Below are 16,671 nucleotides of genomic sequence, written 5' to 3'. Positions count from 1 at the left end.
TTTCATGCTGTGAATTTAGAAATCAAGTATTTCCTAAACTTTAAGCCCAAATTAGAAATCTTAGTTTGTTTAAATGTCTAGTGATTTTTTTTATTAAAAGGTTTTATTTTGACCTGTTCTTAGATTAATGCGCAGTTCCCTTGTAAATTTGGTGGATTAAGATTTCCCTAACTGTTCTCAGGCTTAAGTAACCGTTTCAGTCCCTACTTGTGGATTTCATCTGCTTCTCCTTCATATCGCAAACATTTCACACAGCCCCCTTTCACATGATATTGTCCAAGTCCTTCTATACATCTGAAGTCTTAAAAATTTTATAAATTAGTTGCTCCTGGGCATTTAATCATCAACTACAAATTCAGTGAAAGCCTTCTAAGTAATTCCATGAATTATTAATATATCAGATTCTGTTAAATATTTAAAATGACCTCACAGCAAAACATAAATAGCCACAATAATCCTAAAGCAAATTGCTTCAGATATATTTCAACAGTCCCAGGCTCAGTTCATCCCTTATGAATGTCTCCCGTCACCCACTGAGGGGAGCGAGGCCACCTCCCCAGCCCCCAGCCCTGTGCGCTGCCGTCCTGTCCAACGGCAGATGTCCACCTCCTGGAGCTCCTAGAACTGTCACCCCTTCAGGATCGGGATCTGTCTCTGGTTTATGTCTGTATCTACACATTTTTAAATATCCCTTTCCGAATGAGATCTTCACGTAAGTTGGTTCTTTCAGCCATCTATCTAACTTGTGCTTTTAAATTCAAGTAGAATGAATGTCAAAAAGAGAAAACAGGTGGAAAAAATCCCCAGACTAAAAAAAAACAATCCACCGTGCTAGGGACCGATTGCAATCCGGCGGTGGTCCTTTTTCACTTTTATTCTCCACTGTCTCTCGGTGTCCCTGTCCTGCTGTCGGCAGAGAGGAGGCGAAGGAGCGTGGAGCTGATCCCGCTGACTGCGCGCATGGTGATGGCACACCTGGTGAACCACCTGGGACACTTCCCCCTGCACGGGGGCCCCGCCGTGCTGCACAGCTTGGTCAGTGAGCACCACGACAACACACATGCTGACGCTGCCGAGCTCTCCCCCGACGTGTTCAGGAGCCCGAACCTGCAATTGTTTGTGTTCAACGATAGCACCCTCATCTCCTACCTGCAGACACCCGCGGCGGGTCCTCCCGGCGGGTCGCCAGAGGGCGCCCCCTCGGACGTGAGAGTGATCGTGAGGGACATCTCGGGGAAGTACTCCTGGGACGGGAAGGTGCTCTATGGACCTCTGGAAGGCTGCTTAGCCCCAAAGGGCAGAAGTCCCTCGTTCCTGATCTCGGGCTGGCATCACCAAACACCTGGACCTCAGAGGGATCTTTCTCAGACTGAGGAGGGGGAGGACGTCCTCAACAAATTACTTGAAAACATTGGCCACACAAGTCCCGAATGCCTTTTACCGTCACAGCTCCATCTCAACGAGCCTTCCCCACCCCCGTGTGGAATGAACCGTGCCCAAGAGAAGGAAATCACCGAGATCCTCCTGCGCCAGAGCGCACAGGAAGATGAGTATGTCCAGAGGTGCGACTTGGACGTGGCCATGAAGGTTGCCAGCCAGGAGCCGCCATCACCGGTGGAGCCCCGGGGAGCCTTTTACTTCTGCAGGTTGCTGCTCGATGACTTGGGAATGAATTCTTGGGACAGAAGGTAACGATCCACTCTAGACCTTCAACTGTCTTCTTATTTTTGTGTGACAGTTCTTATCAGTTTTGGGTTTGGGAAGCAGAACAGAAGTGGAGATTTTTCTCTATTTCAGGATTTATAGCTTATTTTCTGCTAAATTAAAGCTAGAAATGAAATTAAGTGGGCTGTACTGATGCACAGATGGAATTCCCAACATCGGTTGTGTATTTTAAAGGGTATCGAGCATTTACTCTGTGTGTGTGTTTAAATTACTGCTCTGTCCATTGTTGCTTCTGCCATCATTAAAGATGCCAGTGGACTACAGAGGTGAATAAGCCACAGTCTCTCCTTAGCTCTGGTGAGGGAAGAAGACTTAATATTGAGTTGGCCAAAAAGTTTGTTCGGGTTTTTCTGTACCACAGTACCCGACACAACTCTGATGAAAGACAGTGTGACTCAGGACCTCTAGAAGAACCGCCAGGCCATCCAGAAGTAGGGGGCAGTGGAGAAGACTCTGCGGAAGGGGTGGGTTTGAGCTGCAGAGATGGAGAAGAGTCTCATGGCAGAGCTGACAGTGGAAACAGAGATACAGGCACACACACAAGTCACACACTCATGGACCACAGCCACCCGTTGTCCCTGGACAGTAAACCGGATGCAGTGGAGTCATGATGCCTTCGAATATCTTAAGAATGAAGTTCATTCTATAGGCTTCGGCCACAAATCTTTGGTGAATGATGTAGTTGTGGATGGGTAGACAGATGGATGGATGAATAGGTAGGTTTGTTCATTGACTGATTGGAAAGGGCAGAATTGATCTGTGATCACACGACTTTTCTTCCATTCCTTTTCCTTTATAGGAAGAATTTCCATCTGTTGAAGAAAAATTCAAAATTATTGAGAGAGCTAAAAAATCTGGACTCCCGACAGTGGTATGTGAAAGTATATCAAACCACCTTATTCCTGTCTGTCTTTGTGTGGGGGGGATGTCGGAGATGGCTGCAGAAGTGATACCCCTGCAGAGACCTGGCAGCTGGTGGCATTTGCACAGGCCATGCCTTTGGTAGTTTTACTCTGTGCGGTAAACTTACATGTTTACTACACAAGGAAGAGGTCCCCTAACCTCTGCCTTGATTGAGAGCCTTTCAGCCAGTGGGCACTTGTTCTCATTTCATCTCTGCAGCCCCTCTTGTCCCGCCGGCCCAGGTCACAGAGCCGCCCATGTTCACGGACCTCGTGGTTGGGAGCCTGTGAGTCTGACTCCATGGGCTGGCGTGCAGTGGTCTCTGCTCTGTGGGGTAGGCAAGGTTAAGACCCCGGTGCTGTAATCAGGCGCTCTCTCGCCCTAAACCTCGTTCTCCAAAGCAGGTCAGATCTCAGATCTACCTCTTTTCTGTACAATCTTAGAAGCAGTTCCAAAGATAAGCTCCAACCAGTGTTTGATCTGGGGAAATGTGTGCTTCCGAAAACATCTTAGTCCGGAGCTGGTGTTGTACCGGGTACATAATGGGTGCTTGGAAGAAATGAATACACTGCTGCCTTAATCTTGAGTTTTTACAAACTGATTTAAAAAAAAAATAGCTTTCTGCTCCTCCTGTATTCCCTTTAGGAGCATCATTAGACATCTCATTAGAGAAGAAGACCTGAAGCCGTTACTCCTCACACTGTCCTTCCCCACATTCAATTTCCTAATAGTTGTTGTGCTGCTTTTTCTCCAGAGGAAGAGACTGAGTTCTCTGTGGAAGTTTGGGGGGTTGGATTTTTGCTGAAGGGCTCGGGGATTCACTGCCCCTTCCCTCTTGTCCTCCAGTAGGAAACAAGCGGTCACTTGGGTTCCAAACTCAGCTTTTCAAATGTACGCTGAATTATTTCATGCTCCTTCGTATTAAGTGAAGACATTGGTATCTTGTGATTGTGGCCAATTTGTTGAGTGTTAATGCACTTTAGTTGCATGAGGTACAATCGAAGTAGCTCCCTGGCGGGGCTGTTGCAGTATAATACGGCTTCGGAGAGCTGATTGGCAAGTCCTCTCCCCCCCGATTAACCTTCACCTAAAACCCCAACTCCTGGATTGAGTGTCTTCTCAACATCTAAAAAGGTATCCACTTACTTTATGGTAAAGGGTGTTTTCAAGGTTCTTTTTAGGAAAAAAAAACCCAGAAATAAGTTGAGGGCTCTTTAGCTCTGAGATCCCGCGTACCAGTAAGTTAGCAGGTAAGAACATAACCTCGGCCCTCAATTTCCAGTCAAGATGTTTCTATTTATTTCTGGTGTCAATTTATTTCCCTGCTGTCAAGGCAGAGTTTCTGCTTAGCATGTTCTTAGGAAAAGGAGAGACCACCTCACAGCTACGATTTGTATACTGTGAAGTTAGCAAAGCTGTAAATAATGTGATGAACGTACATACAGATTAAAGAAGGCTCCCCTTTTCAATATTAACACCTCTTGCCACCACATGGTAAAGTGAAAGTTACAGTCGTGTTTCTTTGTTTGGCTTTTTAATGTGACAGCACAAGGAAACTGAGCGATTCTGGTCTATTCTTAATAAGAAAGAAAACTGCGTTCTAATGAGGAAGAGGAAATGGTTGCTTTTCTGTACGTGTGGCCCTGAATTACCTGCTCCTTCGAGCACTGGCCCAGCAGCTTGTGGATATGAAGTGCTGTTGATGTTGCTAATTGTCATTGCAAAAGCCTGGCTCTAATAAGGCCAGACACAGCGTCTGCATCCTCCCAGGCTCTCTGCGGCGCTAACATTTTGGAGGCTGTGAAATTTGATGAGTGTTTACAGCTAAAGGTCACCTTTGCTCACACCTCCATCAGTCACACAGTCACCGGGCCGAGCTCTCTCTGCTCCACATTGAGTTGATGAGGACCTGTAAGCAGCTACAACATAAAAAGCTTGGACTTTAAGGAGAACAAACAAAATCATTTCAGATAAACCTGAGACTGCTTTATGTATGTCAAGTGTATAGAATAGAGAAAAATTAAATGCTGAGGACTTTTAAATATATAGACAGAGCTGCAGAAAGGAATTGAGTGACTATCCTTTTCTCTCCATTTGTTGAAAGAGACTGTCTTTTAGTTCATAGGTTATGACCTCTCTTACCATCCAAGCCCCCACATGACTACAGCTCTTAGAATAAGCTAGTCAGAGTCCAGACTGCTGGCCAGCCCTGCCTGCAGTCTGGAAGGAAATGATGTCACAGTTTTGGGCTCCACGTGCCTGAGGACAAGCTTTCCGACAGGCTGAGAGCACAAGGTCTCTGCTAGAGCACCGCCCACTAGCATCCATCACCCCCTATGTCTGTTCCCCTGAGAGCAGCACCCCACCAGCGTGTCCGTCAGGGCCTTCAGGACACCCACCTTCCCCACTGGCAGCAGGACAGTACACTTCAAAAGCCTTAAAAGTGGGCAATGACCGAGGCTCCACATCCATGAATTTATTTTAAGGACATACCAAAGATAATGTGAAAACGTCTTTCAAATGGAAGCAACCTAAATGTCCAATAACAAGGACTGAGGATATGGAATATTAATATAATGGAATATTACACAACCATTATTAGTAACTTTGTTATACAAGCACACGGTATAGAAATGTTCACACTCCAACACGGTTTAAATGGTGACTTTTCGGTTATGTATATTTTATACAATTAAAAAAAGTGTTCACAGATATTTTAAGTGAAAAAATTAGTGGCAGAACACAAGATAGACTTCTCATTTTGTATGCAAAAATGCATCCTGAAGTAGTAACAATTGTGATTTCAACATAGAAGCAAAGGACATTAGTGGGTTTTTTTTGGGGGGGGGTTTGTTTTGTTTTGTTTTTTGTGGTACGCGGGCCTCTCACTGCTGTGGCCTCTCCTGTTGTGGAGCACAGGCTCCGGACGCGCAGGCTTAGCGGCCATGGCTCACTGGCCCAGCCGCTCCGCGGCATGTGGGATCTTCCCAGACCGGGGCACGAACCCGTGTCTCCTGCATCGGTAGACAGACTCTCAACCACTGTGCCACCAGACAAGCCCATTAGTGGTTTTTTTTAATTCTTCTTTTTCCTTTCTATATTTTCTAATTTCTTCTCTAAGTATGATAATTTCATGTAAATTATGGAGGGACATGAATAAGCTATCTAGACAAATAAAAGGAGCGTACTCTCCTCCTTGATTTATTTTTATGACTTTCCAGTTGAGTTTCAATTCATTCTGCTAATTAAGTAGAAAAATAACATTCCTGCAGAAGGAGATATTGGGAGATATGTTAAAATACAGAGCCCAGATTCCACCACCATTGATGTCCCATCGGATTATAATGTTGAGGTATTGAACGATAAGACAACAGAAACATTTCCATGTTGTTGAAGTGCTTGGTAGTTTTTCCTATGAGATTTTTTCAAAGTGTATGGTAGAAATCAGGAGAAGCGTGGAACTGCTCTGGAAATGATAATCTAAAATTTTAGAACATAGAGACTGGAGTCAAGGTCTTGGGTGATGGAGCTGCGGAATGGTTCTTGATTAAAGCTCTGGTCCAATAAGAGCGGTGTCTTTGCCTCTGAACTGTCTCCAGATCACTTGGTGTAGGTCTAGTGACTTTGACACTTTACTCCAGGGTATAGTTTATAGAAATGGTTATTGATATGTTCAAATATATCATCGTATCTCTGGTCAATTCAACAGAGTTTTAACTGAGCAACTTCTATGCACCAAGGACCATGCTGGATGCACAAAAGGTTAAGAAACAGGGCTGCTTTCCTCAAAGTGGTGTCACATTTACCTGATTTAACAGCAAAGTGCCCCAAATCCATCATGGAGGAAGTGGACGAACAGTTTGTATGTCCAAAGAAGTTTCCCTGGGCAGCTGTCCACCCTGAGGGTGCCACCCCTCACAAAGAAAGTACCTAAGTGTGTTCTGCTTTGAAGAAGTAGTTTCCATTTCTCACAAAGTCTCGGCCAATTTTACAGTTCCAATCAGGGAGCTCCCCGGTTTCCTTATCTCAAAGTGTGGGAAGTGAAGTATGTGTGGTCACAAGGATCTGTTCACAACTGAGATCTATCTGAAATGCTTTCAGAGGTATATTTTTACCGAAGTTGGAGAGAATTTGTCAAGCCATGTGCTCTTACATGCTGTTCGTACATCATACCTGTGAGAGAGTGGTGTCAGGAGCCCAGGCTGCCCTGTCTCAGCTCCCGGTGTCCTGCTTGCTACAAGTGCTTTTCTGTCACTTTCTGTGCCTCCTTTCCACCGTGTCCATGAGGAGGTGATGATAAGACCTGTCTCATTAGGGCGTCTGCAAGGATAGATGAGACGTGTGTTGAGCCTTCTTGGAACAGTGCCTGACCCCTTGTAAGTTCTCAGCAAGTGTAAGCTGTGTAGTAGAAGCATAGGTGGTGGCAGTAAAACAAAACTTTGTACGTAAGTATTCTAACTCCTTTAAATCTAAAAATTTACAGCCGTGAAACGCACAAAATCGCCGTGTTTTACGTTGCTGACGGCCAAGAAGACAAGTGCTCGATCCTTTCCAATGAAAGAGGAAGCCGAGCGTACGAAGACTTTGTTGCTGGACTGGGATGGGAGGTAATTCATTTCATTCAGGAGGCGTTTATCGATCAGCACTTTTTAAGGATGTATGTAAACTAGTCATTGATGGTCTAAATTTTTACTTAGGTTTTTACATTCAAATATAGCATGGGTAGAGTTCTGGAGTTGAAGAATATATCGAATTTGACATCTTCTATCAGTTATTTTTGTACTTTATACACAAACTTTTGTTTCCCCTTAACTTTCTTCTTAATATGATTTCATTTGCTTTTCATCAGAACTGAATAGTCAGGTCGGCTCTCCCAGCCATAGACAGTGTGTAGTAAGAGAGGACAGTGGGCAGGGAAGCAATGGCTTTGGTCCCTACATGGAGGCTGGAAAAGAAATCAATGGTGAAAAATGAAGAGTTGGATGAAGTTAAAAGTTGACTTGACGGTAGCCATGATGGTTTAGCTCTCAACCTGTTTCCCTAAGGTAGATCCCAGGATGGTTGATATTTTAAAATTTTGTTTTCTCTTTACTAAGTCATACTCTGACCAAAAGACATCTATACATTTATACACATGCACACATACACACACATATATCGGTCTCCAGAACATATTCCCAGAATCTAAAAGAATTCAGAGTAGTTAAAATGGAAATCAGCATATCTGAAATAATTTTCTTACTTTTTCTTACTTTTGTTTTGGTTTCTTGGTTATCTGTGTTGTGGGAAACTCTCTGGGTGCCTAAGCGAGACTTACCTCTGAGAGCTGAGTGTTAGCGAAGGGACGGACGTGGAGGTGGGGACAGGGTAAGGGTACTTCAAGGTCAAGACCATATACTTTCTGAAATGTCAAGTCGGTTTTAGTCTAAAAGAGTTACTGAACTTTCAATAAACTGTTCTTCTTACCAATAAGATGACTTCTTGTCATAGAATATACTTACTATTTAACCAACATTTTTTTTTTAATTAGTTAATTATTTATTTTTATTTTTGGCTGCCTTGGGTCTTCGTTGCTGCGCGCGGGCTTTCTCTAGTTGCGGCGAGCGGAGGCTACTCTTCGTCATAGTGTGCGGGCTTCTCATTGCAGTGGCTTCTCTTATTGCGGAGCATGGACTCTAGTCGCACGGGCTTCAGTAGTTGTGGCACACGGGCTTAGTTGCTCCGCAGCATGTGGGATCTTCCCGGACCAGGACTCGAACCCGTGTCGCCTGCATTGACAGGTGGATTCTTAACCACTGTGCCACCCCGGAAGTCCTAACCAACATTTTTAAACCGTACATTTCTTTTTTGTTTGTTTTTTGTTTTTTGGGTTTTTTTTTTTTGCAGTATGTGGGCCTCTCACTGTTGTGGCCTCTCCCGTTGAGGAGCACAGGCTCCGGACGCACAGGCTCAACGGCCATGGCTCACGGGCCCAGCCGCTCCGCGGCATGTGGGATCTTCCCGGACCAGGGCACGAACCCGTGTCCCCTGCATCGGCAGGCGGACTCTCAACCACTGCGCCACCAGGGAAGCCCAACCGTACATTGCTTAACTAGAGTTTTAAGAAAAGATTAGAACATTAATTCAGTGTATGTATTGATTGTCTTTAGCACAGAAGAAATTCTTCCATTTCTTTTTCTTTTTCCAGTTGTGTTACCACAGGTGCTTTACTGAAAGAATAGTAGTTTATGAAAAGTAAAACAACAAAAAAAGAAAATACCAAAATGGAATCTAAGCACTGACTAAGTGAACATTCACACATAGCTTGAAAAAGAATTATAACTCAGAGACTTTTGGCAGTGGTATAAATTGGAACAACCCTTTTGAAAGGCAGTTTAGGAATGGCTGTTAAGTTTGGAAACTTTTGTACCCCTTGACCTGAAACACTGCTTTGAATGCTCCTTCTGGTTTGAGAAAACAGAAAATCCCACAAATCCAGCGATAGGGGAGCTCCGTGTGTGTCTATACATATATACATATTTATGTATAGGAGGGGATAAAGTTGGAGAAATATGCACCAAACTTTTTTTTGTTTTGTTTTGGTTTGGTTTGGTTTGGTTTTTTCTTTTTGCGGTACGCGGGCCTCTCACTGTTGTGGCCTCTCCCGCTGCAGAGCACAGGCTCCGGACACGCAGGCCCAGCGGCCATGGCCCATGGGCCCAGCCGCTCCGCGGCACACGGGATCCTCCTAGACCGGGGCACAAACCCACGTCCCCTGCATCGGCAGGCGGACCCCCAACCACTGTGCCACCAGGGAGGCCCAATGTCATCTAACTTTGTATTACGTTTGCTTATAATCAGAAAACTATAAATGAACATACTTAGATTTTTAAAAAACTCTGCATTCCTGCTAAGTAAATAAGAACGGCTCCCGTTTGACCTCCACTTCTTTCCCTCGTGCCTGTGTCAGGTGGACCTCTCAACCCACTGCGGGTTCATGGGCGGACTTCAACGCAACGGCAGCACAGGCCAGACTGCCCCCTACTACGCTACCTCGACCGTGGAAGTGATTTTCCACGTTTCAACTCGGATGCCATCAGACTCAGATGATTCGCTCACCAAAAAGGTAAAGGGCCTCCTTGGGGACCATGCTTGGCGGCCCCAGTTTGTAGGTGAGGCACACCTGGGACAGAGTGAAGTCCGTGGCCTGATGTACATGGAGACTGGTTTCCTTTGGATGCGACCTTGGGGTCGCTCTCCTCAAGCTGCACTTGTCATGAGTCTGAAATATCCAGCTTGGCACAAACTAGGTAAAGAAATGCATGAAAAGCAATCAGTCGTTTAAGTCTTAAATCCTGAGATTAAGATTTAGGAAAAGGAAGGGTCTTAAATGTTGTTAACTTTAGATCTTCTCTCACATGACTGTTAACTGAGAGAAAATGATGCTGTCAACCTCTTGGGTTGGCCGAGGTCATCTGACGTAAGGACCCTGTACTGATGGGGTCAGAGAAAGCAGGCACCCCCCCAACCAGGGCTGCTGGGGGGCAGCTTAGCAAACGACTGTCAAAATGGCAAGCGCAGGTGCGCTGCTGCCTGGCTGCCCTCCTCTCGGGCCCCCACCTCTTGTTCTCCAGAGTTCAAAGGAGACCTCCTCCACCTCTGAGAAAGCTCTGCAGGGTTCCCCCTATGCTTTCTAACCTGCAGGATGTCCACCTCAGGTAACTTGCAGGAAGTGAGGGACATCCTAAGAGAAGAGGACTTTTTACTCTGGGGAGAAAGCCTAGGAATCTGACCTACGTCTCTGTTTGCAGATGAGAACATCTGGGCCTCGCCTGCTGGTGGGTGGCAGAGCCCGGAATCCCTGTCTCACACCCACTCTCTTCCTGCAAGGATGCCAGGAACCTAGGGCAGTAACTGGTGGGTGGAAAGCAGACCATTCCCATGCCTGATGGGCGGTGGCAGGGGGGTGGGGGGGGGCGTCTAGCATGGTGGCTGTAGCCAAGGTTCAAGTGTGTCTCAAGGTACTTCACCAGCCTGTGCCTCAGTTTTCTGATCTATTAAATGAGATTAAAAACACAGCCCACGTCCCAGGGTTGCTGGGCAGTAGGTGAACAAGGCCTGTGAAATGGCTGAGTGTGGTGCTGGTAGCATCCCTACCCGTCAGCCCCCGTTGTTGCTGACCGGTCTGATGGACTCTTTCCTCCTGGCCTGTTAGGCAGGTGATTGATACTGGCCAGAGGGCCTCACTGCACCTGCCTCATTTCTCTCCTCCGTGGTTTTGCTCTTTCATCGCTGCAGCCACAGACATCTGGACCATGTACATGGTGGGCAGCAGAGCTAGTGGGATCTGAGAAGTTGGGTCACAGCATGAGCAGATCCCTGTCACAGCGACCAAGGGTATCGGATGGACAGAGCATGACAGGCTTTCACTCGGTGGCCACGTGCTGGCTCCCGAGGGCCTGGGGAGCTGCCTCCACATCTTAGGTTTTGGTGGCGGCGGTGTTCTTAGCGAAGGGGACTCTGCCCGCAGGGATGCCACCTCAGATTACCAAGACCCTAGGCAAGACTCACACCTCCTTTTTATTGGCTGTACCTTGTAAATCGCTGCTACTCTGCAAATGTGTCACCATATTCTATGATTTTCATATGACTGAAAACTATTTTGTTAAAAGACAGGTTTGTATTTTAAACATTTAAAAAATTATTTCCTAAGTAAGATTGTCTTTTTTTTTTTTTTTTTGAGAAAAGACAGTGTTTTCTTGATAAAACACCATGTTATGAATACTTTTTCGGGGCTTGGCCGGGTTGTAAGGTTCCCTACTGTAATAATCAAAATGCAGCTGATACCTTTTGCAGCTCCAAGATTTAGCATCATTAGTGGCAAACTCTGTCAGGATGTCTCACAGCTCAACTAAAAATCAGTCACAGGAAAAGCAGCCCCACAGTTCCTTGACTTATTCTGACTAAATTGCCCCTAACAGCTTAAAAATGAGCTGCAAAATTCTAAAGTGATGCATGCTCTCCCCTGCCCCCATCACGGGGGCACTTTTTCAACCCTGCAATCTGGTTGCAACCCCATACTGAACTTTTGATCCTTCACTGCAGAAATTTGTTAGCTCCAGCTAGATTAGATTTTTCACAGCTAATCTAACTGCTGTAGGGGTTTGCAGAGTAGGGACAGAGCTGTGCTATTGGATTTGTCCAATTCATTTGACTCCAGGACTATAATTGCACTTATGTCTTACAAGGCTTTTATAGCCTCAGGCTGCCCAGCCACATAAAAAACAAATTGGCAGTGATACAGTGCGAGTGGATGGGATGAAAGGCCCACATTATCAGACTGCAGGCAGCACTGTTCTGGCAGGAAGTTTCTTGGTTAATTTACAAATAAAACTTAGATTTTAGGATGGGCACACTGTCAGCTGAACAATGGGGATGTCAGGCCTGCCTGTTACTTAGTTAAAAGTAGCAGCCGGGCCCACTGAGGAGCAGGAATTCTTCAATCACACAGACGACTCCTTCTGGAGCCAGCTGGCGCCGTAATGCAATTAGTCGGGGAAGGAGGTCAGCCCATTAGGTGTGTCCCAGGGCCAGTGTCACAGTGCGCGCCGCCTGGCAGCGGCGGGCAGAAAGTCCCAGGCAGAGGGACTGCAAAACTCTGTCAGGATGAGAAGTGGCAGCACACGAGCTGATTTCTTAAGGCTTAAGCCCTGGGCGCTCGTTCCGAGCCTCTTGTGCGTTTGAAGTAGTAGCTGGCGTGAAGGACGGCTCTGTCCAGATGACACACGACTCTGGTCAACGTGACTTGTGTGCACGGGTTTCTCACTTGAGGGCCTGTCGTCAGAATTCTCCAAAACTCACAAAACAACGTCTCCGTAATGAAACCCCCTTTAAATCGAGTGACACTTGGAAGCTTCCAGAGTATTTCCGTGTGTTCTGACATGGTTGACAATTTGGCCGGGTTGATCTTACTTGTTTTACCTGCCTCTGTTCTTGTCATGGGCAGAAGAGGGTGTGTCCTTGCTCTTTGTTCAACGACCGGTCCCGTGGCCTCAGCTCTTAGTTCTGTGCGTTGCCTAATTAAACTGACGCGTGCGGAGGTCTGAGGCACATGACCCTGAAAGCAGCTTTCAGATGATGAATCTCGTGTTATCACCACCTGCAGAATCGCCACACTGGGAGGGTGAGCCCATTCCTGTGTGATGTCCTCCCTTGCCCCCGTCCTGAGGATATAGTTGCAAACAGAATTAGGAGAGACTTCATTGGGTTATGTAATCGAGTTACCTAATTTAGAAAAGGGAGGGTAACTGCAACATTTCAATAGTCACCGTATTACCTCAGAGCTAATGCCTTGCAACTTACACGTCTGGCCGGGGAGCTGTCCCAGGTTCTGGGGTGCTGACCTGTGGCGGGACAGCCACACAGGAAGGCTGTTCTGTAGGTGTGTTGGTCCCATTCAGAAGTTCATGCCAGCCCTGCATCAAGGGGCACAAAACTACCCAGAAGGTTGGCTCTCTCTGTGGGGCGAGGAGAGTGGGTTTGCACCCTGGGGCGGCCCCGGCTCTCACAGTCCCCTTCTGCTGCTCTAAATTCCTCCCAAAGTTTCCATCTGAAACTACTCCTATTTCCCTCAAAAACATGCCTTTATTGTGCTGCTGGTGAGCTGCTACCACGTGTTTGACTCCAAAAGGATTGAATTTCAGGAGTGCGTTGTGAACTCCTTGCATGCTTTACTGAAAAGGAAAAAGAAAGAAAAATGGAAATAGAGAAAGAGAGAGATAGATGCCTAGTATTACTGTGAAAATCCGGGGTCTTCTTTTTTAACTATTTATGTAACAGGTTGGTACACCTTTTGCCTGCTACCCTTTTAGTGTTTATATGTAAGAGAGGAGGAGAAGGAAAAAGACATGTACTGGGTGATTTTGCATTTAGAAAGTTGTAGACGCCGTTGAATTTTTCTGCACTGTCGTGCCATGCTCAACGCCTGCAGTGGCATGTGTCGCAGAGCCCAGGTTCAGACGCAGCTGAATAGAGCGCCTCACCTAGGAGCCACCTGAGCTCGCACCTCACCGTAGGTGCAGAGGTACAGTGGTCCCCAGAGGTGTGACAGAGGGAGGGAGAAGCAGGCATTGCAGCAAACCAGCCTCCTTTGTGACCTTGTAAACAGAAAGGAGACCTATTGGGGTGATCTCAGGTTTTCCCTTTGTGGTCAGAGAGTCTATAAAGAAATTGTATTTATATTAAAGTGTTTTAAATACATAGTACTTCAGAGCATCCTTTTTTATACTTTAAGACAAAACCAAAGCATTAGCTTTGACATAACATCTCTGCTGTACTAAAGTGCCTCCGAATCTAGTCACTTTTAGGGTTCACCTGTTAAATAAGCTAGGAAGCAGGACACACTTTGTCATGGTGGTAGATGGCCTCCTTCTGCAGTGTGTGCAGGGCCGGGACCTCACATCCTTAGGAGGCGTCCAAGGGCCTTCACCAGTCAGCCTCGGTGGGTTTAGGACTTCAATTTCAGCCAGGATTTTAACCTTTACAATCGAGTTTGCTTGAGTCACACTGCCAGGCCTGCCCAAATGACCTCACCTGCACTTTCTCCAGCCTGGGACACGCAGTCACTGTGCAGGACCTTTGTCGAGGGTGTTCTTGCATTGGACCCAGCTGGGCCCTGAGGGATGCTCACAGGTTCCCTTCCTTGGAGGCATGGGAAGCCCTCCTCGAGAGGCCAGGAGTCTCAGACTTGGTTTTGGACCACGTGACCTCTTGTGTATAAAGTGATACACGAGAGGGCTGGGGGAGTTGAGCTGTGACAGCGCAGTTGCCCTGGCTACAGCTTAGATGGCCATGGGCAGTGGAGGCCAGGTGGGTCAGAAGCCCCAGCCAGCTTCCAGGCCGCCCTGCCTCCTACACCGTGGCAGGGGTGTGCCCCGCCTTCCTGAGCCCCCTCCCCTCCTTATCAGACAGCATAAAGATAACGTGGCCTACCTCAGAGAGTTAGTGGAAAGACTGAACAAAATGTATGTGTGAACAGACTTTCTCTACAGTAAGGCACTCTTCAAATGCTAGGTACTAGTGCTTGGTATTAGTCTCTTATGAAATTTAAGTAACACATTAGTTTCTTAACAAAGGTAGTGTTATACATACTTAATGGTTTGTCATAAATCTAGTTTTTATGCATTTGGTAAGGATTGTATTATAATGGCTTCTGTTCTCTTACACTCATCTTCTGTTTTTCTTAATAACCATTGAATTCAGAGCCTACTGAAGCTCTACTGTAATGTGGAATAAAAGTCTCACACCATCCACTGTGTAGAAACATGCTCAGCCACATACTGCGTCAGGCTTTGCTGCAGGAGTAAAATTAAATTTTTAACAAATCCTGGAAAAGGTCTTGCACCTGCGATGCTTCATGCCTCTCTCTCTCGGTTCCAATGTGTTTCATAGCAGGGCGAGCTGTGTTTTTTTCGTGTACCTGTGCTTTTTTAAAATCCCCACAGAAGGCATCGGTGTTGTAGCCTTTTTTGGTGGTGAATTATTTTTGCCTCTGTGTATAATAATTCAATTTGTAAGCCACGACCCCTCCTAAAGTGCTGTTATCGCTCTGATTAATAAGGAGCCAATTTGCCGTTGCAGCTCCGTCACTTGGGGAATGACGAGGTCCACATCATCTGGTCTGAACACTCCCGGGACTACCGCAGGGGGATCATCCCCACCGCCTTCGGAGACGTTTCAATCATCATCTACCCCATGAAGAATCACATGTTCTTTATCGCGATAACGAAGAAACCCGAGGTACGTTTTCACCGCGTTATTCTTCTGGCTCGTACAGGCGTTTGCCGTATGATTCGCTGTTACTGAAAAACAGTGATACCAGTATGCTAAAGGGGCCACTTTACATGTATGTGACTTACACATGCTAAACAGGAATTAAATATGAATTGGGATTTTCAAAGAATCTTTCATCAGGAGCACAGAATTCTGTATTTTATTACTGAGACTCTGAAAATTATAATGTAAAGACACGTATGGTTTTTTAAATGTTTTTAATTTTTAAGATTTTATAATTTAAAGAAATTGTCATTTAGAACTTGGGGCATGTTGATGAATAACAATAAGAGTTGAATGAGCCCCTTGTCACATCTAGCATTTTGTGGGTAGCTGTGGGTACGGGATCCAGCCTTGCCTCTGCCGCTGCTAACGGGGGTCAGTCCTGAAGGATCGTGGAAAAGTCCTAAAGAGCTGGGCCTCCATGGCTCGGCCCATGTCGGGGCTTCTAACAATGGACGTGCCTTGCCACCCGTCAGTTCAGCCGGGTCCATTGGCATCGATCATGGGAACAGCCGGAACCATCCAGGGCCTGAGTGCCGGGACCTGGATTGGCTTCCGTTTCTGTCTTTGCCCTGCCTTTAGTGGTGGTTTAACAGTGCTTGATACAGTGACTTGATTTTATTTGCAACTACTAATACAAGGTGAGTTTTTTGGGGTTTTTTTTTTTTAGTTTTTTAATTAGACATTTAGTGTATTAATTCTCTCCTTCTCAAGAAAATGACTTGATATTAAATGCAACCTTCATTCCAAATTGTCCTCCTGCAGGAGCTAAAAGTTACTGTTCTAAATACTCGCTATTTTTAAGCTTTAAAAATAGTAGGTAAAGATTTCCTGGGATTTATAACCTAATCTAGTGTTCAAGTTGTGAGGATTAAACGAGCTAAGAAATGGAAGGTGCTTCAAACAGTGCCTGGTCCAGAGGAAAAGCTACTTAAGTGTTAATGATAATAATAATTATTATTATTGCTATTATTTTCTTTGTTATTGTTACTACCATGAAAATAGAATAAATAATGACAGTGCTAGTCAACTCCTGAACTCAGAAAAGCCCCTACTCTGGCTGGTGAGAAGCCTGACATAAAGGGAACCCTCTTTTCTATTCAGGGAGCAAAGATGCCAAAGTTCTTCGTGTTAAATATTTGTGTTATCTTTGGTTCAAGTCTCTGTGCGTGCGAAGTGTTCACGTTTGTATAAGAAAATGGCTCTTAGTGCTAATAACATTTGCGTGTG

At 45.8% G+C, this 16,671-nt stretch overlaps 1 protein-coding gene across 2 annotated transcripts in view; it reads left to right on the top strand.

Annotated features, from left to right (window-relative positions):
- Window positions 1-16,671, top strand: part of RALGAPA2 (Ral GTPase activating protein catalytic subunit alpha 2) — a 281,459-nt gene that overhangs the window by 172,212 nt on the left and 92,576 nt on the right. For both annotated transcript variants that reach the window (XM_082670096.1, XM_082670095.1), the window contains 5 exons: window positions 917-1,688; window positions 2,525-2,596; window positions 7,112-7,235; window positions 9,578-9,733; window positions 15,247-15,405. In XM_082670096.1, the coding sequence (XP_082526222.1) occupies window positions 917-1,688; window positions 2,525-2,596; window positions 7,112-7,235; window positions 9,578-9,733; window positions 15,247-15,405 (1,283 nt within the window). The remainder of the gene's footprint in view (window positions 1-916; window positions 1,689-2,524; window positions 2,597-7,111; window positions 7,236-9,577; window positions 9,734-15,246; window positions 15,406-16,671) is intronic.

The sequence above is a fragment of the Grampus griseus genome, assembly GCF_964374135.1.
Source record: "Grampus griseus genome assembly, chromosome: 14".
Taxonomy (NCBI): domain Eukaryota; kingdom Metazoa; phylum Chordata; class Mammalia; order Artiodactyla; family Delphinidae; genus Grampus; species Grampus griseus.
Note: the sequence above shows the minus strand (reverse complement) of the source record. Positions and strands in the feature narration are given on the sequence as shown.